General features: G+C 53.3%; 1 protein-coding gene and 2 long non-coding RNA genes across 7 annotated transcripts in view; 2 read left to right on the top strand and 1 right to left on the bottom strand.

Moving 5' to 3' along the window:
• Positions 1-1044: 1044 nt before the first annotated feature.
• Positions 1045-8041, top strand: LOC106730124. 4 transcript variants are annotated; one of them, XR_004315040.1, is made up of 5 exons: positions 1045-1355; positions 2044-2176; positions 2725-6458; positions 7487-7705; positions 7901-8041. It is a non-coding gene; the product is annotated as an uncharacterized LOC106730124 (long non-coding RNA). The 4 variants fall into 4 exon arrangements; XR_004315041.1 differs by having other exon boundaries at positions 1045-2176; positions 2725-2825; positions 3664-6458; XR_001366560.2 differs by having other exon boundaries at positions 1045-2176; positions 2725-5997.
• CABLES1 (Cdk5 and Abl enzyme substrate 1) overlaps positions 7861-24442 on the bottom strand; it is an 89743-nt gene continuing 73161 nt past the window's right edge. Inside the window, exons 8-10 of one of the 2 annotated variants that reach the window (XM_032467506.1) lie at positions 13660-13766; positions 12252-12459; positions 7861-8974 (exon numbers count right to left, since the gene is read on the bottom strand). In XM_032467506.1, the coding sequence (XP_032323397.1) occupies positions 8936-8974; positions 12252-12459; positions 13660-13766 (354 nt within the window). In that variant the 3' untranslated portion in view covers positions 7861-8935. Of the gene's footprint in view, positions 9242-12251; positions 12460-13659; positions 13767-24442 lie in introns of both variants that reach the window. The other variant, XM_006188766.2, reaches the window with a different exon arrangement.
• LOC116659674 lies at positions 9205-19018 on the top strand. Its single transcript, XR_004315042.1, has 3 exons — positions 9205-9507; positions 17739-17921; positions 18888-19018. It is a non-coding gene; the product is annotated as an uncharacterized LOC116659674 (long non-coding RNA).

Raw genomic sequence — 24442 nt, 5'->3', positions numbered from 1 at the left:
TTGTGTCTCTTAGGCCTTTATTCTTACCAAAAGTTTTGTTTTCAGACATCTGAAAAGCAGCCCACCAAGGTAGGCACTTTTGAAAAAATGCCCATCCTCCTTGCTTTGACCTCCAAGAGTTGGGCTGCGTGACCTTGGCCTTGGGGCGTGGGTGTCCCTGTCCCCATCAAATTCCCAAACAAAACAAACAAGTCACTCTTCCTGATCGAACAGAACAGGGCCTGTGAGGACAACCCGCCCCTGCGTTATCCTTCCTGCCTTTGAGTCCAGCTGTTCTCACCCCGCACCCTGCACCCCAGCTCGTGCTCTGGTCGGATGGGGAAGCCATAGTGCATCGAGGTCACCGTGGGCCTCAGGTTTGTCTCACTGACCCCCAGAGGGCAGGGTCCACATTCCTGGAGCAGCCCCAAGGTGCCCGCCCAATTTTAGGTCAAAAGCTGGACAAGTGAATATTGTCTCAACAGCAGAGGCCCTGGCCTAAGGTGAGTTGGAACCAGACCGGTCCTGTGGGGCCAGAACAACCCGGTGCAGCCCGAGGTCTGTGGGCAGCCTATCTGTATGAGTCGGTGAGGTAAAAGGGGTCATGAGGAAAATGCATAATGTTGTTAAGTTTCCGCCCTCTGCTACTCCTCCCTGCACTCTGCACACTCTACACACCCTCACGCACACACTCGTTCGCATGTGCTCTTTCACACCCTGGCTCACACACACACATGCACTCACGCACACCTGCCTCAGGGACTCGTGTGTCTAAGGCCTGTGGTGAGAGGGCTTTCTGAGGCACAAATCAAACAAGATGCATTCTAGATCCGGGGGCCCAAGCGGTGGAATCAAAGGTGACCCTGAGAGGGAGGGAGGGGTTTTCTCGCACTTCCTTGAAAACACAGGCCTTTGGCACATTGAGGACAGCACCTGGGGGCCCATGAGCAGGCACAGTGATGGCGCTTGAGGTAGGGAGATGGCCCCAAGAGGCTTGAGAGCCTGTGAATACCTGAGGGGGTAGGGGAAGAGGGGAGGAGAAGGGGCAGGGAGGGGGATGGACTGTTGACTTGTTCCGTGTCACCCCCCAGCCCCACCGGGGACTCTCGAGTTCCCTTTGTTCAACTTTGCCTCCAGCGGGAGCACCAGACAGGCACAGAAGTTATTTTCATTCTTTGCTTTCATTCTGAAGCTGATTCTTCATTATTAAGAATTCTCCACCTCCCTTACCTCTGTGGTCTTTCCAGCCCCCTTCGTCAGGCAGTTCACGGCTGCCTCTGTTGGGGTCAGCAGCCACCTGGGCAGGTGGTTCTGGGCTGGAGTTGAGGAACCGAATCCCGCTGAGCCCCAGTTCTCCTGTCTTTAAGATGGAAAAGGTAATTTCATCCCCTCATAAGTTTGTGGAAATACCTAAATGGGAAGAAGTTATGTATGTACGTACGGGTGTGTGTGTGTGCGTGCGCAGCGCGCGCACCACACACATATGTACATATATACATGTACGTATACCATGTAGAGACCATCTACAAATGTAAGATGCTTATCTTGGCACCCAGCACATCAGAAGCCATAAATGTTACTGTTGCTCCTTCTCATCATCCAGGACTTTCCCTAGGGTTGGCTGTCTGTGGCAGCCTTGGGGTGTCCGAGGAAATGGAATGTGACAGTGAGCTAAAGTGACTTTAAAATCTCTTAGCACTTACATATCCGAGGATGGCTTCTCAGGCTGGTTCACTTCCCCGACCTCCACTGAGAACTATTCCAAACACTTTTCACTCTCTTCCAACCCCTCCCCGCTTTTCACCCTCTTAAAGGGAAAATAGAAGCTGTCAGGTGAGAACTGTCATTTTCCCAATCTCATCCGGACAAACCTGCTCACGTGGGCACTTCTCTTCTGCTGCTGTTCACAGTTGAGAAGAACCTCCTCTGCAGCTCAGCAGTAATTCTGCTGCCTCTGCTCGTTCTGATTCCAGGCCCTCTTGCCTCCTCAGGAACCTGACCTGACCTCTCTCGGTTATTTGACTTTTCCCTGTCAACTGGCCTTAAACACCCTTCTTTCTTCAGCCACATTGTCATAAGCTGGCTCCTCAAATGTCCCCAACACACCCAGTGATAAGACAAAGCTGAGGCCCCCGCCACTTGCCCCGGCATGGATGGGAGAACAGCAGCGCCCGGTTTTCGGAGCTGGAAAGACAAGGTCAGAACTTTACCAAGAAGCAGAATTTGTGTGTGAGGTGGGTAACTCAGGGTGGGACCTAGGGTTGGGTAACAGTCACGCTACCAGGGTCCCACATCGGCGGAGACTGGCGAGGTGAGGGACTCAAAGGCTCTTCAGGCACCACCTGGAGGTGCTTTTCGTGGAAAAGTTGTCTTGGGGGAAGTTTCTAGTAAACAATCGTACTATTTGCCCAGGAGGACAGTCCCCAGAGGGTAAAGAAATGATAATGCAGACGGTATAAGAGCAGCATCCTGTGAATGTGGGCAGGAAGGTGTGGTTTCATTTCCCTCTATCCCAGTGTGGGGGTGAGAGGGTTTGGTTCTCAGCCTCCAGCTTCTTCCCTAGCCCTTTCTTTCCTCCATGGTCACACGACGCTTCTGAAAGGAAAAAGTCTCCACTTGCTGATGCCGTTTCCTCACCTCCTCCTGATTCCTTAGCCCGCAACCTGACTCCAGGCACCTGGGGAAGCAGCGCTCATTAAGGGCCTCAGTGATGTTTTCGTGTTTAAATCTGGGGGCTCTTTGCAGGCCTCATCTCACGTGGCCTCTCAGGCATCATTTAGAGGGAGAGAAGGGACCCAGTGTAGGAGAGCATCCTCCAAGGGCCTCCTGCGGGGACAGCTGTCCAGGTGAGTCTGGTGGGGCGTGGAACTCCCTCTTCGTGGTGGTAGCTGACCTCACATCACCCAAGCCTTGATGCCACCGGGGCCTTGCAATCTCAGTCAAGTTCGTGGGGTCAGCACCTGGGGGTAATTTGGGTTTAAGGAGCAGCAAGGCACCCAGAGCCCATTTGCCACCTCTCCCAGGTCCTGGGTCCCCAAAGGGCAGTCAGTGCCAGTGTCTGCCCAACAGTGGGGACAAGAAGGGAGCCTACAGTGACTCCCTGGGGCTGGGTAGGGGTGAGTGAACGAGTGAAATGCCGCAGGAATCAGGAGGAGACTTCTGGCTGGAATCAGAGACTGGCTGGGAGCAGGAAGTGGAATCAGGGCCCTGGGTGGATCGCTGTGGAAAGCCACTTCCCTGTCATCTCTCTGAGCCTTCTGATACCCAAACTCCTCACGTTTAGGGTCCCATCACAGACAAGGACAGGGAGTTCCCAGCCTTTCCCAGCCTCTCACCTCGAGCTCTGCAGCCCAGGGCGGGGCCAGTCCCACTAGGGCCAGGCTGGTGGGTGGGGCCTGGAATTCCCCGATGCAGACAATTCAGAGGCAGATGCAACACTGGCGCTACTTGGGGGGTTCATTGACCAGAAGGCCCTTCCTTGGAAATGTCTCTGCACCCCCGTCATTGTGTGAAGCTCAGTGGGTAAAGTGTTGGCTTCAGGCCCCTTGTGTCCTTACCTTTCCCCCCAAAAGCCTGTAGGAAAGTGACCTTATGAGGGAAAGGGGAGGGGGGTGGGAGAGTGTCTGGAAGTCAAGGTGAAGTAGGATTTCCAGGTATTAATGGGCCTCTCCCAACTCCTTACAGTGATCCCCTTCCAAGAGGTGACCACCTGCCCGCCTCCACCAGGTAAAGGTAGTTCAAAAGCTGGGTCCCTGCACCCCTGTCCCTCCCTCACATCCACCTGGCTCTTGCCTCCCACCACCCTCTCCTCTCCTGCAGGTGGCCCCAGGTAGGTAGGTTCTTGCTGCCTCTGCATTGCAGCTCCGACCACCCCTCCTCGTCCTCCACAGAGCCTGTCCCATTTCCTCTGGATTTCTAGGGAGCCCCCACCCACTCTACACCCCTGGCCATGGATAGTGTGGCCTGCCAGTCCTCTGAGGGGATCAGCTGCATCTCCTGCTGCACCCCATGGCTCCAGCAGCCAGCTGCCCCGTGGCATAGGGCTCATGGGAGAAAGCAGCTGCCTTAGGAAAAGAATTATATCTGGTTTTGAATCTTATAAAGCAGGCTGTAGGTTTCACCAGGGACTCACAGATATGCCTGCAAGGTGATCTGCTTCCTTTTTTTTAAGCCAGGGTTAAAAAAAAGATGTATAGTGAGCAGTTCTGGCAGAAGCTGCCCTCAACCTCCCCCCTGGACCACTGAATTTTCTTTTCGGTCATCGTTTATGATCAGTTCCTGTGCAGGAGCCCCTCGTTAGAGAAACGACCAAGAACTCCGAGGTTTTGAGGGAAGGACCTGTTGGCAGGGCGGGCTGCCTCAGGATCAGGTTCATTGTCACCAAACTGCCTTTTTTTTTTTTAAAAGGGTATGTGATCTTGACTTTTTCCATTCATTCTTTTTTGTTGGTTTTGGGGGGGGAGTTGAGGGGGTGTTAGGTTTGTTTGTTTGTTTGTTTATTAATGGAGGTACTGGGGATTGAACCCAGGACCCTAAGCATGCACTCTGCCACTAAGCTCTACCCTCCCATCCTCCATTCATTCTTGATGCTCTCGTGGGACCATTCCTCCTGCTTCCCAGGATGCTTTGGATGCACAGACAGCCCCAGATAGCCCATGCTTGATGGGACACCCTGTCCTGCTGTGCCAACTGGCTGTGTGTCTCCTGCGATGGGGGCAGTGAGGGGACTATTTGTGGAGGTGTGGACAGGTTAAGGGACTAAGAAGAGGTGGTGAGACCCCGGGGCTAGCGGCTCCTTGGATGGGTGGGGACTGGGCGGTGGACCAAACTTGGCTGGACCTGGTTTCCATCCCACTCCCACTTCCTCTCAGTGTTTCTTGGCAGAAGCTGGCTGGCGGCCAGCGAGCAAGGACACTTGCGAGGTGTGGTCTGTAGGGTGAGACCTGAGGAGAGAATTGATTCAGAGCTGCAAACAGGACAATCCGCCCAGGGCGGTGGTGGTTTTGTGATGGTTCCTGAGACTCAACCAGTATTTAGTTGGTAAATCCCATGTGCCAAGCACTGTGCTGGGTGCCTGGGGATACGTGGTGGATACCGTTCTGGCCCTCTTGAACCCTGTGGTCTAGAGTGGCAGTTAATAACCATGAAAGTTCCTCTCGGCACATGTGACAAGGACCTGAGTTCTGCATGTGATGTTTGGGGGCTGAGGCACGCGTAGTCTCAGATAGCTCCTAATCCCTAAGCCATTCCTTGGATCCACTCCGTGATGTGAGCTTCCCCACCAGCTGACGGCCTGCCCAGGTGTCCTTGGCTTAGCCTTAGAGCAAAACAAACATGCATTTCCTAGTCACGCACTGACAGGAGGGACAGCAGCCGAGGATCACGCAGAGCAGGGGGGCAAAGGGAATTTGTGCTCATTCTGCCCCACCATCAAAAAGCCACACACGCACAATGAGGAACAGATGGGTCCAGTGCTGGTGGACCACACCCCTCCCCAGCTGTATTATTCTTCATTGTGATCATCTGCTTACTTCTCAAAGCCCGTTAGCTGATCTGCTAGTCCTCAGACCACACCCTGAGCAGGACGATGGTAGCGGGAGACGAGTTAGAGGCCAGCGCCATCCTCACCAGGTGTGTCTTCATGGTTCAGCCAGCCTTGTGTTTGCAGGCTTTCTGGAACATTAAGAAGTCTGAATGGCCCTCGACGCAGTGGGGGCTCTCCGAGCCAGCACTCCTGCATTCTGCTTTGGGTTCCTTTGGCAGTAAGAGGACCATTCCCTTCGACTACTATGTTTCTTTTATGGATTTTTGCCTTGCTCTGCCTCGCAGTTGCACTCCTGGAAGCCGCTTTTAAGTTGGCGTTGACAATATGTGACTCCAGATTTACAGCCTTGATGTTTCTTCCCTTGTCTGGCCCTCAGCGCTCGACCTGGCCCTGCCGTGACCTGGCCAGCACTGCCCTTAACCAAACGGTCCCAATAGCCCCTGGGAGATGAACTCAGGCTGTCCCTGGTGGAGGTGAGCCCCTGGGATGCTCCCCCCACAAACCTCTCTCCTTAAAGAATTTCTTCTATCACTGGACAAAGAACACAACTCACAGGTCACAAGACTACCTGCTCAAATGTGCTGCGGTTCAGCCTGCCCCTGTGCATCTGCAGACCGCAAGGGAGACGAGGCTTCAGGGCCAATGAGTTGTGGAGCAGGCAGGGCGAGCGGAGGGGGAGGGCGGGCAGTCAGCACTGAGCCGGAAATGTCTGCGAGAGAGATAAGGGCTTCAGCAGCAGGGGCAGTCAGCGGTCCCGCCTGCTGTGGGGGGAGAAGGGACAGGCACCTCCAGCGCCCTGCTCCCGCAGCAGCACAGCAGGGCCTGTGGGCCTGCTGGGTGAAGGATGGAAAGAATAGAGGAATATTTGATCAGGAAAAAAGAAAGCCAAGGAAAACAGCTTTGCATTTATTGTGGATTTCTTGCTTTAATGAAGGTTTGAATGGGGGGGTGGAGAAGGGAAAGCAGTGACTTCTACTAAATGTCACTGGGCTGAGACCCCAAGGCCTCTGGGGGGGCGGGGGACCGACCGTTCCTGGGCAGGGCACGCAGTGGGCCCACTGCTCTGGGGCTGGGTGGCTGTGCCAGACCATCCATGCCTTTGGTTTCTATCTCTAAGCCGACTTCATGGTCAGGTTCGCCAGGCCAGTCTGGGAGAGCCGTGGCTTTGCTGGGCTTCCCAGACCTCCGTGCTCGGGGAGAGCTGCAGAGGGTCCAGGCAGCCCTGGGGGGGGGGGAGTGAGGCTTGCAAGGGGCCCAAACCTGCCCGCTGCGGTAGAGGGTGGAAGGGCAGACCCTCGGGGCCTTCTAGAACAGTCTGCTGAGGGGCTGCCTTCTTCCCACACAGGCTCGGCTGCCTCGGATACTCCTTGCCAAAGGTCAAGGCTGGGGAAGCAACAGGGAGGCCCTGGGAGTGACCGCAGTCCCCCAGCTTCCACCTCACACTTTGCCTTTAGAAAGCTCATGTTGTGGACAGGAGAAAAGGAAACCTCTGGACAAAATCTTTCATTCTCAGCCCCCCTCCCAACTAAATTAAAACCAGTAAAACTCCCCACTTAACGAACCCACAGGTCAAAACAGACCTTTAAATTACAGTAAGTCTTAAAAAAAAATGGACACAGTTTCTTAAGTCCACCTCATAAAGGCTAAAAACCAAACTGCCCCAAACCCAAGAACATCAGCCTGATTTTAAGATGCAGGATGCTGGCGTCCCCACATCTGGGCCAGTGGCCTGTGTCACCCATTGAATGACCCCGAGCTTGGCAGGAGACTCGAGGCAGACAGACGGCAGGGAGCTCTGCAGGTAATTTCTAGGTACCTATGGCCTCACTTCTCAGAAAGGCTTTCCACCAGCCAGGCACTCACCAGGAAGCTGCAGGCGACAGATACCTGCAGAGGAAGCTTAAGGACACGCTGTAATCTGGGTGATGGAGACGTTGTTAACACTTTGTGTTTCCCTCCCAGTTTACCTCAAGAACAGTAGGTGCCTCCTCAATCTGAATTGATCTAGCGAGCCAAAGAGATGAATCCAGCCAAGGAAGTGTGTTAGCAAGATATGTTGGACTAAACTCCATCCACTACAGAGAAGGCGAGAGCCCCGTTGGCTCTCTCCCCGGCCACCCTGTGAATTCCTCCAACCTGTGTGACTGTCGGGTTCTTTCAGGCTCTGCTGCCTACAGCCAGGTACACACTCGGTTCCCCCGCTGCCCTCTCTCTGGGGTAATGTGAGAAGCTCCGAATCTGTGTGTAAAATTGAGGTGGGGCCGGTGGCAGATGATCTGTAATGGAGGGCAAGGGGTGACTGGTGAGACTTCCGTGTCAACACAGACTCAGCCAGGTACACAGAAACAATAAAATCTTTTAATTCTCTTTTTACAGGGGCCACAGGCTTCCTTCAATCAGGTGAACCCCAGCGGGCACCGCTGTCTTGCAGCTACGAGGTGGCAGCGCGGTGAGGTGCCTCCGTACGGGTGGTCCCAGCGAGTCGGTACAAGTTACAATGAGAACTCTGCATTAACAGCCCTGAGGACGTGGTGATGGTGAGTCACTGCCTTTCAACCTCGGCTCAAGACACAGTTTGTCCCAGCTGTCAAAAGCCTCAAAACACCAATCATGCGTCTTACCCCTATTCTGGATTTTTATAAAACACTTTTTATATATATATATATGTATATCTCCAGCACAATAAATGTGCCTATGGTGCGCTCTAACATAGAGCACAGGAATACACACCACGAGCCCAGCCAGTGTCTCCACAGTGGGGAAAGTGCGCAGGTGCGCTGGATGCACAGGGCGTGACAGCGGAAAGGGACAGAGTTCCCTGCTGCGTCCGCCCGTGAGAGCTGGTCTCTGCCCCGTTGGTGGCAGTAGGAGCAGTAACAGAAACAATGGCATTTGCTAAGGGCAGAGGAGGTTATGCAGAGAGTGGTGCTTATCCAGAGATTGTCTAGAAATAATTGCCGAAGGTCAGCCTGGCCCCAGACCCCAGGCTGAGGTCTCTCTGTAGAGGGTGGGGCTGGCCTTGGGGGTGGCAGGCTGACGTGGCCTCTCTCAGACACACACATTCGCACACTCGCTCATCCACACGCCCCAGGGGAAAGTGCACTTCCAACAGCGGATACAAAAATAAATTGGCACGCTCTTTTGACATAGGGAGCGTATCTTCCAGAAGCTCTCCTCCAACTTCTGCAAATTCCCTTCCCCTCCTCTGCTCTAGGGCTTCACGCTCTGGGTTGGAATGGATCTGGAGAGAAGACCCGGGGACAAGCCTGCAAGGCCTGCGTGTGGCCGCGAGGAAGCCCGGGGTGGGGACAGCGAGGAAGTCTTGCTCGCGGAGAGCTGGGAGAGTGGTCTTCTGCACGGGGCTCCCGTTCCTTGCTGAGCAGTAAACAGTTCACGGCTCATCTCTGCTGGCTAGACACAAGACTCCCTGAAAAGCTCCCGGTACTGCGTCTACACAAAAACATGTCGAGAGGAAAAACGTTTGGTCAGCCGAGTTCTATTTTTGCCTTTCCAGCAGTAAGTGCTGCTTGCCCGTGCCCAGAGGAAGTGGCCCCTGGCCCTCCTCGGAGGCCTGTGCTAGGAACTCTGGACCAGGCGTCTGTAATGGGGCATGACTTCGTGCTCTGGCAGATGAAGGGCAAATTCCAAGGCCACCAACACCGGGAATTCAAAGGCAATCAGTTCTCGTCTGTTCAGCCGGAACTTCTCTTCCAGTTTCTGCAACAGAATTAAAATCAGAAGCTTTTTAGCTTTGAGATAAAAATCCTAGGTTTTTTCTCCCCACGTGTAACCTCTGTATCCATCAGCCGGTGAGTGTTTCCAGAGAAACCCGTGATGGGCAAGACTGTGGAGGAGGAAAGGGGGGCATTGGCGTGCTTCCTGCCCTCAGTCCTGGTGGAGGGGGAGTCGTACCCCACTGAGGACCTGCAGTCTACCTGACATACATCCCGCGACTTCACTTAATCGCTCATCTGTCTTACAAGGTCAGTGTTATGTTTACCTCTAGCTTACAGACGAGAAAACAGGGTCAAGAGGTAGCATCATCTGTCTAAGGTGATGTGGGCAGTGAACTGCGATGCTGAGATTCAGGTGCAGCTGAGACTTGAGCTCTACCTGCTACATGAGGTTACTCAAGCTTAGAGGCAAGACGAAAAAGACAGCAGGTCATCTACAACAGTAACCACGTGGTAAGCTCAGGGCTGGGTGAGCTGGCTGTATGCAATTTGGCCCTTTCATTTTACGCACGAGGACCAAGCCCTGGTGAGGCCACCTCACTTTCAGAGCGGCTCACGGCTCGTATGTACCTGAATGGGCGGAGCCCACGCCCAGGGGCTCCCCCTCCTGCACTGCCTCTTGGTCCTCCCAGCTGCAGGGGCTTCTGGGGCACAAATGGAGAACCATCAGAGTGAAGGTGGGTAGGGAAGGCCTCATTTTTGCTGGAGTACATTCTGCTTTGGCTTAAGCTCAGCTTTTGGCTTAATTTTTTAAAAATCTCAATGCCAGAGCAGTTGGTGACTGCATTCGGATTATCAGTGGGACAGGATCTTACGTTCAGTTAATTGCTATCGCAAAAGGCTTGTCAAATTGTTACCCTTACATTCTGCATTACGACTGTGAGCATTGCTGGATAATACATTTCTCAACTATGACTAAATATGTGTAACATCATACTTGCAGGGATTACAAGTAGCATTAGTTCAGCTCCTCTCTATGTAAACCTACTGATCCTCACTTCAGATTTGGCATCCAGAGATCACCTCCACGTTCCTAAGAGCGTTTACTGCACGAGCTAGATGATTTTGTACCATTTCTTATAACCAGTAAAGCCCTGACCTAAAGAATACTCTTTCTTCCGTGGATGGATGGATGGATAAACAAAATGTGGCATATATACACCATGGAATGTTATTCGGCCTTAAAAAGGAAGGAAATTCCGACACGTTACAACGTGGATGAACGTCAAAGACATTATGCAAAATGAGATGAGTCAGTCGCAAAAGGACAAATACTGCATGATTCCGCTTATATGAGGTCAGAGTAGTCAGATTCAGAGAGTAGACTGGTTGGTTGCCAGGGGCTGGGGACAGGGAATGGGGAGTTATTGTTCAATGGGGACAGAGTTCCAGTTTTGCAAGATGAAGAGTTCTGGAGATGGACGGTGGTGATAGTTGCAAAACATTATGAATGTTCTTAATACCACTGAACTGTATGCTTAAAATAATTAAAATGGTAAATTTTTTAAAAAGCATACTCTTTCTTAGGTGGGAGCACCTCCATTAGCGCCCTCTCTGCTGCTGCTCCTTTGGCACTGAAGACGGCCACGCAGCTAGACAGGCGGGGCGTTGCACTAACCAGGTCTTTTATTTTCCGTATTCTGAGGCTTTGACATTTTGGGACCTTGCTGACCCTGGAGGCACTGCCCCTCCCAGGGTTAGCTGGCTCCTAGGGAGAGTGGACAACTCGCCCGTGGGTGCACCTTTCACATACAAACTAACCAATCCAGAGCCCACACCCAGCCACCTCTTCAACTGGCTGTCACACTCTGAGCCGCCATCTACCTGCCCTAGTCACCAAGGCCAGGTCCCAGACATGTAGGGACAGCCCTGTGCCCTGGAGCCCACGGAAACAATCCCAACCAGCCAGTCCTAAGCCTGCTTTCCCTGCCTTGCCTGTTCCTTCCTGCGGAAACCACAGCAAAATCTCCTGGCCTCAGTTCTGATCTCTCCTTGCTTCCTCACAAGGCCCTGGTGGTGTGGTGTGCCCTCCCCTTTATGGACTGAATGTGTCACCCCAAAATTCGTATGCTGATGTCCTGTCCTCCGGTGTGATGGTGCTAGGAGGTGGGGCCTTTTAGAGGTGATGAGGTTTAGAGGAGCTGAAGCGGGTGGGGGTCCTCCTGATGTGATCAGTGTCCTTGTAAGAAGAGACCAGGGAGCTTGCCTGCTCCCCGCACCCCCAACCCCGAGCCATGGGGGGACACAGCGAGAAGGCGCCCATCTCCAAGCCAGGGAGAGGGCTCTCACCAGGAACCGAAGCAGCCGGCACTTTGGTCTCGGGCTTCCCAGCCTGCATGACTGCTCAGTGTCCATTGTTTAAGCCGCCCAGGCTGTGGTCTTTGGTCATGGCAGCTGAGCTAAGACACCTCTCCTCTTGAGAAATGGGACTAAGAAACTGTCTTTGCAGCGGCAACTGTCTCCTGATTAGCTTTACTGTACCTCAGATTTCCTATGAATAGACTGAATTTTAAGATGGGCATTCATACATTCATCCAGGAAGATCAGTGTTTCCTTGTTTTGATGGGGCTCTACTTTAAAAGAAAAGAGATAGCACTCAGTCAAACCCATGCCCTTCCCTAAAAGAGGAGGCAGCCTGTGACTGATGGGCACTTTGTGGGTCACACCATCCACAAGACCCCTGGCCATTGAAGTGGCTTCTGTGGCTTTCAGGATAAGCTCACCCCTTGTGGTGCCTGAAAATGGACTTTTATGGCCAGACCCAATCCTGGGGACCTTTGGTCTCGTCAGTGTGGCTCCTCCCTCTGTTCTAAGACAGCCTGAGATGTGGGGCCTGATGTCCACTGCAGAAGGGCCGACCTCACAGCCCTGGTCCCTCAGCGGTACCAAGGATCAGACGTCTCCCAGGCAGGGTCACCGACCAGGCTCTTCTGAGAGACCAACGCTGACTCAGAGCGCGTGCTCCCCCAGCCATCAGGACTCAGCCCACTTACGTCAATTAAATGCTTGACTTCGTGTTTCTTGAGGTCGCTTCCAATTTTGGCTGCTAAGAGCACACATGCCCCGGCACAAAGCTTCCGGTTCTGTTTGTTGAGCTTTCCCTTGAGGGCAAGCTTCTCAAAGTAGACAAAGGCCATGGCCACCGTGGGCTCCTCGAAGCCACAGTCCTCCTGGGCGAGCTTCCGCATCTCTCGCTTTAGGCTAGAAAGGCAGAAGGAGGGAGGAGTCCTGTTAGAACCCGGAGTCTCGGGGGGCCCCAAAGGAAAAGACTGGCCCGTCCTGACAGCATCCTCTTTCTCATTCCCAGAAGGGCGACGTGGAATGGGATTCTGTCCCTACAGGTGAGCACATCATCCTATACGCGGCCAGCAAACTCAAGTCACTGGGGCTTCGGACCCTTCCCGAGCTGTACAGACCCTGTTGACACGGGACCAAGCTGAACCCAAGCGGATCCCTGAGGGTCTGGAAACTGGGAGCAGAAGCGTCCAAAGTGACAGTGGGAAACCAAGGTCGTTCCAGAGAGACAGTTACTGAGACAAGCAAGGCACTTGGTATCAGCTCTGCTGGGCGTCCGTTACAGGCACTGACTATGGCAGAAGCGGGCTCAGGCTAAGGGCACAGCAACCCGTCTGCTTAGGAGAGCTGCCCGGCCGACGGACAAAGTGCGAACACTTAACTCTTCTCACCTCTTTGGCTCGGAGCACACCAGCATCAAATCAGTATCGGGATGCGTACACGTGTGAATGATGCTGTGTATTCCCACACGGTGTGTGTAGTCTAGCCTCCAGTACCACCCCCCCCCCCAATGAAAGCCTGCTGTCTTGGCACACAGACCCCGCAACCCAAGGCAGCCTCTCTCCAGCCCAGCAAGGCCGGTCCTCCTGAATCCTGGGCCGGCAGATGTGGGTCACCACTGGGTCGACCCAGTCAGCCGCAGGGGAGATTCAGGCCTGATTTTGCTTTGGCTGTTTGCTGACTGCTTCCAGATAGGGCTTGGCTGTCACCTCTGGGTGGACGACCGTGGGTAAAGAGTTATCTTCCCAAACTCTGTGATGCCAACTCTTTTGTTTTGCCTGCACTTGAGAGAGAGCAGGGAACCAAATGTTCCCTATTCTGAGCTTTCCATGACATAAACCTTACTCAACTGTGAGCCACAGGTACCTCTCCCCACCATATCCGACTGTCAGCTCATGTCAAGGGCGCCACCTCCGTCCTGGCTCCCAGGGCTCTCTCCCATCCAGGCAGTGGTCAGCCAGCATCGGATGAGCCTCTTTTTGCTGAAGGTGACCATATTTCATTTCCCCAGAACAACGGAGAGACCCATCGTACAAAGCATGAGCTTGGTGCTTGCCGGGAGGGGGGACTGGGGGAAAGTTCGAGTGGGTGCCCATTCTCACGTACCTCCTTATTTTGCTGAGTGTTAACTTAATGTGAGGGAACTTCTCCTTGAAGGTCTCATTCATGTCCTTCTTGAGATCTGAGGGCTTCACATAGTCGATGACAGTGGTCTGTAACAGATTGGGTGACACGGGTCACTCTTAGAAGAAGGGTCATGTATAATAATCCTGAGCAAGTTATAGCCAGCTTCCAACACCGCCAGCAACGGGGAACCTAACCCCTGCTATCAGCAGGGCCCAGCAGCGTTTAGAAACCCCAGCCTCCGGACCATCAGGAGTCGGTGCCTGCAGGGAGGTGAGTCCCTCTTTGAGTGCCTGCGTTTCAGTCCGACATTCACACAGCGTGTGATCTGGACTCGCACAGATCTGGGTACAATCTTCACCAGACCATCACTAGTCATCTGACTGTAGGAGGTAAATTTAATGACCCTAAATGTCAGATTCCACGTCTGTAAAACGAAAACAGTAACAACGCCCACCTCATATGGCTATATCAAGAAATACGTGAGAAGTGCTCTGGACGGTGCTTAGAATATAGCAAGTGCTCAATAAATGTTAGCTGTTGTTTTTTGAATTTCTTTTTTAAACGAGGGAAAATATACATAACATGAAACTTACCAATTTAACTGTTTTTAAGTGTGCACTTCAGTGGCATGAAGTACATTCACCATGTTGCACAACTATCATCGTCCATCTCCAGAACTCTTATCACCTTGCAAACCTGAAACTGTGCATTCCCTCCCCCCAGCTCAGCCTGGAAACCACCGCTCTACTTTCTGTCTCTCTGAGTTTGACTACTCCGGGCACCTCGTACAAGTGGGATCACATGGTATTTGTCCTTGTGTGTCTGGCTTATTTCACTGAACACAATGTCCTCAAGATTCATCCACGTTGCAGCATGGGTTAGGACTCCCTCCTAATATCCGTTTCGAAGGCTGGATATTAGTCCATTGTATGGACATCATGTTAGCTATAATTAACAGTCCCGTGGCCCTCAAGTCTCCTCGTCCTCTCCTTCCCCTTCCCCTTCCTAATTCCATCCATCTGTAGAGACCGGCTTCCTCAAGCCCTCTGTGTACCTGGTCTCCCGTGGTCCTCTGTGCCTCCCACTTTCAACTCGAGATTACACACATTCTGGCCGGGTCTCACCAGGTTAATCTCACCCCACCTCCTCAGCAGTGTACCTTCCAAGGGCTCGACGATGCGTGATGCCTCTCCTGGCTGGTCCCAGGCGATAACCTTTGTCAGGCAAAGCCAGGGAACAAAGAAACCACCCGTCTGTGATGAGAAGGCCTGTTCCCGTAGACCACCGGCCGCTGCCAGCCTCTTCTCAGACCAGGGCTTGGCCTTTTCCAGAAGACATGTCCAAGGTTTCCTCAACAACTCCAACAAAAGCTGGTAGTTTTCTGTGAACAGCCCCATTCTGAAGACGCTTGGTTGGACATGATTTCAGAAGAGGCACATGGAATGCCTCTGGTGTCCCTTTATAACCAAGAGCAGGCCATCACCTGCATGCCCAAACCCACACTGACCTTCATGGCACCTTTTCTGCTTCTCTGGTGAATAAAGGCAAACCACAGCTACTTTAACGCCCACAATTCCACCGAGCCTGTTCAGAGTGTCCCCAACTTCTGGGTGGAAGTGGACTCGGCGGGTGCAATGCCACGACTTCTTCCTCAGAGCCCTGGTCCTTCCAGCCCCATCAGGAAGGCTCTTCCTCAGCTGGTCCAGGACACGCCCGCTCTGGTAGCTGCCACGTGTACCCACGGAGTGCTGGCGAGCAGCCGGGCAGCGCCAGCGTGTGGACACGTGCAGGCACATGTGGGTGTGCAGTGCTGCTCTGCGGGGCAGAGAGGGTGGGCTGCGCAGATGTGAAGGCCACTTACTGCCGAGGTCCAGGATAGTGGACGCCTTCTCTGTGGCGGCCCTCCAAGACGCGCCTGTTGTCTCAGATGTCTCCCCCGGGTTGAACAGGATGTAAGATTTTTCATTTGGGAAACAAGCAGCAGAACGGGGACCACATCTAACATACTCACCTCAGGCTGGGACCCCCGGCCAATCAGCCAGTTCTTCTGTTTCCTAAATTCCCTGCACCCCTTCTCCCCTCCTCCCCCCTCAACATTCCTGCCCTCCCAGAGACAGCCCCTCCGGTTCTTCCCCTGCAGACGAAGGTCACAAGGTTTGCAATGACGTGAGCAGGTTCAAGCAAAGAGTCACCAGCTATTGTTGGGGGCCAAAGCCTGAGGAGTCCCCCAGCAAGGATATTCCGGGGCTGGAAGTGGGGTCGGGGGTGTCTGGACCCCTCCCTGCGGCAACCACAGCAGCTCTGCTTTTTCCTTTCTTAAACGTGGATACATGCAACACTTCTCTTGAAAGAAGGCTCCCGCTGCCAAAAGAGAAGTTTGCAAGTGTTTTCCAACCACCTCACCTTATAGATGAAGAAACAGAGGGTCGGAGAGGTGACAGGGCTTGGGAGCGGGGAGCACTGCTTTCCTGCTTTTCTGTTCTTAATCAGACTGAAGGAGCAGCGGTTAGGAGCAGCGGCGAGCAGCTCCGGGAGGCTGGCAGGTGGAAAGGGCTGGGTGGTGGTCGGCGGCTCTGCCTCCAGTGAGCCAGGTGACTTGGAGAAAGTGGCCTAACCTCCCTGAGCCTCACCTTCCTCTGCACGAGGTAAGAATACCTGACAGGCCGCCTCATGGGTTTATCTCGAAGATCAGACAGAGAGAACAGAATGTTCAAGGACACTGGAGAATCTTACCGAGAGCTCAGCGGGGGGAGACGGCAGCAAACTGGGCTCTGCTCCAGTCCCGCTGAGTCGGTGTCTGAGGGTGGGGCCCTGCTCTTGGCCCAGGTGACTTTCATGTGCCTCAGATCCTCCTTGCCTGGCTTGCAAGGCCACTTCTGTAGGATCATCCCCTGGTGGACTCACCTAAACCCCAGGGATTCACCTTCATATAGACTACGGCATGGATATCCAGTCCCCTTCCGGGATGCCTCGTGGTACTTCCCGACCCCTTTGCAGCTAGGATTCCCAGTACAGCCCCCAGTTCTTCCTATCTGATGCACTGGTGTCAGAGAGCAGAGTTGAAGCAGAGGCTATGCTTCTGTTGATTCTGCTACCAAGAGTCGTGGTGTCCATTCTGCGGGTGTAGACCACAACAGGGGAGCATGAATCTGGAGCCAGCAGCGGTGGCGGCTTCCTGACCATGGAGGTGGCAGTGCTGCCACATCCAGGGCTGACAGCCAGTGCAGATTCCCCTGGTGACCTGGTTCTGCAGTATAATTTTGTAATCATTCCTGAAATCCCAACTTAGCCTCGCCAGTGATTCCATAAGCTGTCTGGTGCCCTGTGTTGGATCCCTTTCTTCTTAAACTAGCGTGAGTGGATGCTGTGCTCCATAGCCGAACCGCTAACTGACACACACGCTGTTTTCCTTGATGGCGTTTACCACGATTGCCACAGAACCTCACTGGGGGCACGTGGGATAAGGCCCTGGTCTGAGGGCGTACTTCCCACATGTCTCCTGTCCTGTTGAGACGGCTCTCCTTCAGTTGTGCTTTCACCTCTGCTGCTCTGAGCTGCAGCTCAGTGGGGAAGATCCAGACTCTGGAGCCAAACCCCCTGTGTTTAAACCACAGTTTTGCCACTCAGTATCTGGCAAGAGACGGTTGTCCTCTTTCCAGCGACGGGGGTGAGCTGAGGAGGCAGTACTGGGTGGCTCGTTCGTTCTGGCTTGAGAGAATGAATTAAAAGGGAGACCCAAGCTTTGTTCTAGCTCCCCCATCAGTCTACTTGCATGGTTTATAAAGACTCGCAAGGCCTGGGTTTTGCCAATGCATACATGTTCCTATGCACCAAAGTGCTAATAAACAAACTTTGGTCCCCTCCTGGTCTGGGACAGACTGACCACTGTTTTCAGCGCCACCAAATTCCAGGCCCCGGGATTCGCTAGATGCAGGGCTCTTGGCAGCACCAGCGGTGGCCCACAGCTGGGCCAGGCTGCGTGAGAGACAGGCAGCTCCGTCCTCTGTGCCTGTGATTTGCAGAGGGGGCAAGAGCACGTAAAATGCACTTTCTTGCAGCTGCCTGGCCGCAGAGAGGCTGCGAGTGCACAGCTGCAAAAAGGAGATGACAGAGTCAGCTGGGAGGAGGAGACCATCCCGGGAGACGCAGTTCAGAAGGGAGCCCTAGCTGGCCTGCCAGGTGGGAGACGGAGGCAGAGTCAGGATGGCCCAGCCTGGGGGCTGACGTCACGTGTCCCATTGGTAAGCCCACAACCACAACCGAGTTATCCTGCTGGAAGAGCCCACCACATCTATGGCAGAGACGCTGAGACACCCTTTGCTTTTTACAAAAACAAACGAAATCTTGACTCATCACAGGACAAGGGAGGGAGCCTCCACAGAGCTGAACTTGGGCCTCAGTTCGATGCCCTAGTGAAGGCTGCTACGGGTGGGGTGGGGGCACAACAGGAGGGGGTGGGAGCAAGCAAGGGGACAGGGAGGCAGCAGCTGTGTGTGTGGGGTGGGGGGTACACGCACCCTGCTGACGATGCTGGAGAAGGAGGGGCTCAGAGCTAGCAGGCTGCTGGTCTGATTGCACAGAAACAACAGGAAAACTGCTTCCATTTGGGGGCTGGTAAGGCTCTGCTTCCTCCTGCCCTCACCTCTGGGCCTCCACATCTCCCTGGGAACTCTTAGAGCAGCTCTAAACAGATGTGCGCTTGCCTTAGACTCTGCTACTGCACCTCTTGGGGTCAGAGGAGCCCCCGGGGGGCAGGAACATTCCAAAGGAGGAGCCAGGTTCCAACCACAGGGCTACCTGTAACCCGGGAGCAGCAGGGCGCCCGGGGGCAGGCACGCAGCCTCTCCGAGCCTGGCTTTCCGGGCCTGTGAGACGGGGGAGGGGTGGGAGGCAGTGAGGTCTGCAGCCCCCTCTGGCACCACCAGCAGCCGCACACTGGGGCGCCCCTGCTTCCCCGCACTTGCTGTCCGTCCATCAGGGCCCCGAGCTTCCTGGGCCCTGGAAGTGGCCCCCTGCCTGCTGAGGTAAGCAGAGCCGCGGCCCTCGCGGGACCTGTGTAACCACAAACTGTCGCGACTGCTTCCCTGAGAGGACAGCAAATCACAAGGAAACACGGGAATAAGCAGGGGCTGGGCTGCGTTTTTTGCTATTTCTGCCCATCAGATTCCAGACACATCCTGGATCTAACCTCCATCCCTTCCCCTTAGGGAGGCAGCTCTCCAGCCCTCGCTGAAATGAAATGGTTTGCAGACTGAAGAGAGGAACACAGGGAAAGCCACCTTTGCTTCAGGACTACACCACCCTGTGTTCACAGTTTCAAATATGTGTCAAAAATTTATGTGGTACTACAGAGACTTCTGGAGTAGTGTCTCCCCCTACCTGTGATGACGCTGGGTGGATGTGGCCCCGAGGTCACACTCACCCAGACAGAATTTGGATGGACCTTTAAATACACGCTAAGGGGGGGCCTCAGAGCAGAAGCTGTGTATACAGTGTCGGGTTAAAAATCACCAAATGACAATCAAAAATCTGAGACAAACACAGAAAGGGAGCAGATGCTGCAGCACCTTGGATGAAATGTAAAGCAATGTTTTGTATTATTTTTACAAGAAAAGTAAAGATTTAAGAAAAACTGAGTAATGATGCACACACCACATGGATGAACCCTGAAAACTTTATGCTAAGTAAAGGAGGCCGGAGGCACAAAAGACCACATAGTGTATGATCTTCATGAAACGTCCGCAACAGGCAAGTCCCCAGAGACAGAAAGTACAGCAGTGGTTGCCCAGGGCTTAGAGGGCGGGGAGTGAAGGGTGCAGGAGCCTCTTTTAAGGATGATGAGAATGTCCTGAAATTGACTGTGGTGATGGTTGCAAAATTCCGTGAATAACTAAAAACCACTGAATTGTACACTTTAAAGAGGTGAGTTGTACGATACATGAATTATATCCAATAAAGCTATTACCAAAACCCCTGCACTCTCCCCCCAAAACCAAAACCCAAACCCTTAAACAGTAAACAAAACCCACCACGATGCAATAGGCACTGGATTTTTAACACTTACATCAAAAGCTGGCAGGCCTCAAAGAGCCACTGCTCAGCGTTTGTGCAGGCGCCTGGCAGACATTCCAAGGAGCTAGGGAAGTTCCAGGGCCCCTTCAAGTCTCCTGAGAGGGGCAGCACTGGTGTTTTTGTAATGTTGAATTACTTTTCTTAGAGAGGGTCCCCCACGTTCAGTGAGCTCCAGGCACCTGGACACCTGAGGGCCTGGAAAGAGCCCTGCAAGGGAGGGACCCCCAGGGCTCCAGCTGCTTTAGCTTCTCCGTAAATCCCCCTGCAGACAGGTTAAGTGCCTCCAGCACCCAGACGGCTTTCAGTGAGAAGGAAATATGGTGAGAAAGCAGAGGTGCCCACAAGGCTGGATTAGTCCTCCTTTTACCAAGTCTTCTGTTTCCTCCTGCTCAGCATCTCCCACCGTCCCGAAAAACTACGTTCTGAGGGACGGTCCCACAACCCTGGGGAGAGGCGGAGGTGGAAGGAGGGGCTTTTCCACGAGTACTTAGATTGTAATATTAAGTAAATAAAAGATCTTGGAGATCAATCCAAGAGCCGTCCCCTGAGGTTTAGGTACCTACAGGTATCACAAAGGTGGTTCGTCAGCTTTTTTTTTTTTTTTTTTTTGACATTAAAATAGTTCCAGACGGATTTCTCCCCCAGAAGGAAAAGGAAATCCACTCAAAGAACATTAATTTTGTTGGCATTATCTCAGCTCTGTTACTTACTGTCTCCTCTTAATTGGTCTCCACACCCAGGAGGGGGGGAAACACTACCAACTTTGCTGCTAGGTTCCAATGACAAATAACCAGTCTCCAGTGAGACTTTAATGACAAGCCAGGAGGCGCAGAGCAGGAAGCACGGTCTCGACGAGGCCACCCGCCCCCTCCCCGCACAGGGAAACCATCATTAAGCTGACGACCTACAGGAACCTGCACGTAGCCAGGAGGCGTGACACGTTTTCAGGGTGTGTGGTCACCTTCTAGAAACTTGAAGACCAAAACCACGGGGGCAGTTGCCATTTGATTTCCATACCTGCCCTAGGAATTTTTTTTTCTGGTTCAAAACCTCTCCTTGGCCCCTTCATGGTGGCTAATCTGGGGACTGACTTGCTTGGATCAAAGTTAAAAAAATACGAACTGTAACTACGAACGCAAGGCCCGTTTCAAGGGGGTGCTGCTTCCACTTGGTCATACCAGGCTTCTTTCTGAGCCTCGTGGAAACGTTCACCCCTGGAACTCTCCGACTTTAGGGCACGTCCCAACGGTAGCACTGAGTGGCCTTTTTATCTTATACCGAGAACAAACAAGAACAAAAATACACATTCAACTACATCCTGGCTGGTTAACGTCACCTCCACTGTGACTCAGAAAGCCCACTCGTAGGTATTTGCCCAAGAGAGATGGAAATGTATGTCCACAAAAGGACTTGCACAAGAATGTTCCTAACACCCCTAAACTGGAAACAACGTAAACGTCCACCAACAGGAGAAAAGATAAAACAAGTGAGGGTATATCCAGACAGTGCAAGCCTGCTTAGCAATTAAAAACAAAAAAACACAAAAAAACAAACTACTGACACTGGCAACATGAGTGAAACTCACAGATACTAAGTTGTATGAAAAATGACGGATTAAAAAAAAAAAGGCATATAGTCTATGGTTCTGTTTATACGAAGGTCCAGAAGAGGCAAAACTAATCTTTGGTGACAGTTTTCTGGGAGCCTGGGAGAGGGGCGCCGGAGGGGGGCTGCACAGGCTTCTGCCAGGGCTGACATCTGCCTACAGGGGTGCCCTGCCCACGATGACGAGGGGTTCACCGAGCAGCAGGAAGGCTCCAAGCGGGATCTGTCTGGGGGGAGCGACTCCCACCCATCCACAGGCCAAGATGTGCCCCATTCGCTGAAAGAGGGCCTTGGACGGCCTGGGCCAGGTGACCCTACAGCTCCCTCTGTCCACCTTGGTAGCCAGCACCTATTAACAAGTGCAGCGCCCTGTGCACGGGGTCAGGTTAGCGGAGAGAGTGCCATGATCATCGTTCCATGGACTGCCCCACCTGTGCATGCATGTGTGCATGTGTGTTTAAAGGGAAGGGACTGTCACTCTTATAAATACCTGTTTTACACAAAGTCAACCTCTTGCACACTCATGCACGTGGGTGTTCCTCCTAAGGCTTGGCAGGACTGCTCCTTCTCACCCCTCGGCATTCACTTTTGATGCCATTTCCTCAGGGGGGCCTTCCTTGAGACCTGCCTCCAGCCTCCACCCCTCCCTGGCAGGTCCACCACTTTCCTAAGAGGCTCCTCCCTCAGCCTCTGCACCGGAGTGACTTGTCTGCTGTTCGGTCTGACTTCTCCGCTCACTGTAAGGTTGAGGAGAATGGGGGTTGTGACTGATTTGTCCTCCAACATATAAGGAAGCACCTGGCCTGGCACATAGTAGGGCCTCAGTCAACACTGGCTGGATGGACAAATCCTATACCTGTTACCCAACACACAAAATAAAGCAAACAAACCAAAACCAAACCCCCCACTCTTACTCCCGCAAGTTCAATGCAAAAATGCACATGAAATAGCCCTAAAATCCATGTCTGCTTCTAGACAGGCAGTCCCCCCGGAACCAGTCTGAGGCTCTTTGTAACTCGCCATTTATCAAAGTACCAGTATCTGTGGCCAGCATAGAAGGAGATGTAGGTCTTATGGAGCTGACCAGGCAAATGCAGTTCATGAGCAATTTCATCATCTAACAAACGGCCAATCACAGCAAGCACAGGCTACAGATTCAGTGTGGTGAACTGAAAAATGACCCACTTGGGACCATAAAACGAGGAGGGTGGGACATACACGCTCGCTGGGCAGGTCACACAGCGCACTGTCCGAGGAGGGAAAATGATCCGTGCGCCCAGGCACGCACACGGAGACCACAGCCCAGAACCTCGACGCTCACAATTAAATCATTTAAAGAAAGGGGGAAAAAAAATCAGGGCTGGCACAGGCCAGACACCTTCTGGAGAGGTCAATGTTACCACCAGACAGAGCGTGTCTACAGAGGAGCTCCCTGCCAAACCCCAACGCCAATTAAAAACAGTGCCCCTTCTGAGTCTCCTGGTTACCCAGAAATCTGTTAACCTGTTGGCCCAGAGATCATTTTCACATCGTACCTTGAGGTCGGGGGTTCTGCCACTGCCACTGACACGATGGCTGAGGGATGTGGATTCGGGGGTGCGGTAGGAAGAGGACTGAGCCGAGTTTTAGCCTCAGCCCCTAACTTCCTGTCTGTCAACTGTGACAGCCCCACTCAGACTCCCTGAGCCACGGTTTCCTGCCTGAATTAATAAATGCAGTGAACTTTAACAAATAAAGCAGTGAACAACAGGAAGAATTCTTACTGCTGCACGAGTCCCCGTCTTTCAGTTGCCCCCTGCATGACACCAGCGCAAGGACTCTGGTCATTTATCGGATGCTTACTAAGTGCAGGCTTATATGGATAAGCCCTGGTTTTTAGAAAGAAGTAAATAGTCTAACAGGTCATAGGGTGGAAGAAAATAACTTCACGTGGCTCTGGTCCTGCTTTCTGTGTTAGGATGGGAGAGGCAGGAGTAGAGCAGTCGGGGCAGTTTTACATGAAAAGCCTTGGGCAATTCATTCTGACTCAGTGCGGCATTCTAGAATGCTCTCTGAACTGTCTGCCACATTACAAGCGGGTGTAGGTTGAAAATAACCGGCGAGGGTCTGAGTTCTGCCCGGTGTGATTTTAGCCACTTGCCAAGTGCTCCGCAGGGAGAAGGGTTGGAGGCGGAGCCCCAGTGCCGGGAACTCTAAGCTTAAAGTGAGTGCTCAGGTGCCCGCTGAGTGCATGAGGTGGGGTCCTGCTTTGGCTTCTGCAGACACAAGAGCCTAGAACAGAAAAAGGACCCTCTGCTCACTCCTGAGGCCAGGGCTTCTGACGACAGCAAGGGAAGCAGACCAGGACGCTTTCAGCTGCGCCCGCCCCGTCCAGGCCTGGCAGGGGGCGGTGGGGGCACCCTGGGTCAGTCCTGTCTACCTGCTGGCGTGTGTGGCAGGCCTGGCCCAGCTGGTTTCCCTGAAAGCCTGGCTCCCACAGCAACCCAGGCTCTGCCCACCTCCAAGTCAGGGCACGTCTGCCCACTGCCAGGCCCCACTGGCGAAACTGCGGCCAGAGTGGTGGGAAATGGTGATCAGCCAAAAGCAGAAACCAAAATTACACAAAGGGAAAAACAGGAAGGGCCCGCGAAATAAAAACAGCAAGGAAAGGTTTTGCATTTAACACCCACATTGTCCTACTTTCACTTTCCCAGGAGATGATTCTGTCATCCAGAGCCCGGTGCCAAATGTCTGCTCAGAGTGTGTGCAGAGGCCTGCAATCACCACGAACTCCAAACAGCTGAACTTGAACTCAGCACTGCCAATGACGGGCCTGATTGGTCCTCCCCTACCCAGTGGGGTCGGTGGATGTGTAACCTCACAGGTGAAGTTCCACTCTGAGCTGGCAGCTTTCACAGGCGTGGGGAACCCAGCCTTCCCAAGCCCCCTGAGGCAGCGTAGGTGCCGGCAGAATCCTGGATGTAAGGCGGGTGCTGGCCCCTCCCTGAGTGCCCCACACTGGGGGGTCCTTAAGAAGAACCCGGCAGAACAGTGTTTGAACAAGCCCCCAACTCCAGGAAGAACCTCTCCGAGGAGGCTGAGGGGG

The sequence above is a fragment of the Camelus ferus genome, chromosome 24, assembly GCF_009834535.1.
Source record: "Camelus ferus isolate YT-003-E chromosome 24, BCGSAC_Cfer_1.0, whole genome shotgun sequence".
Taxonomy (NCBI): Eukaryota; Metazoa; Chordata; class Mammalia; order Artiodactyla; family Camelidae; genus Camelus; species Camelus ferus.
The sequence above is the reverse complement of the archived record's forward strand: the minus strand, read 5'-3'. Positions and strand labels throughout refer to the sequence as shown.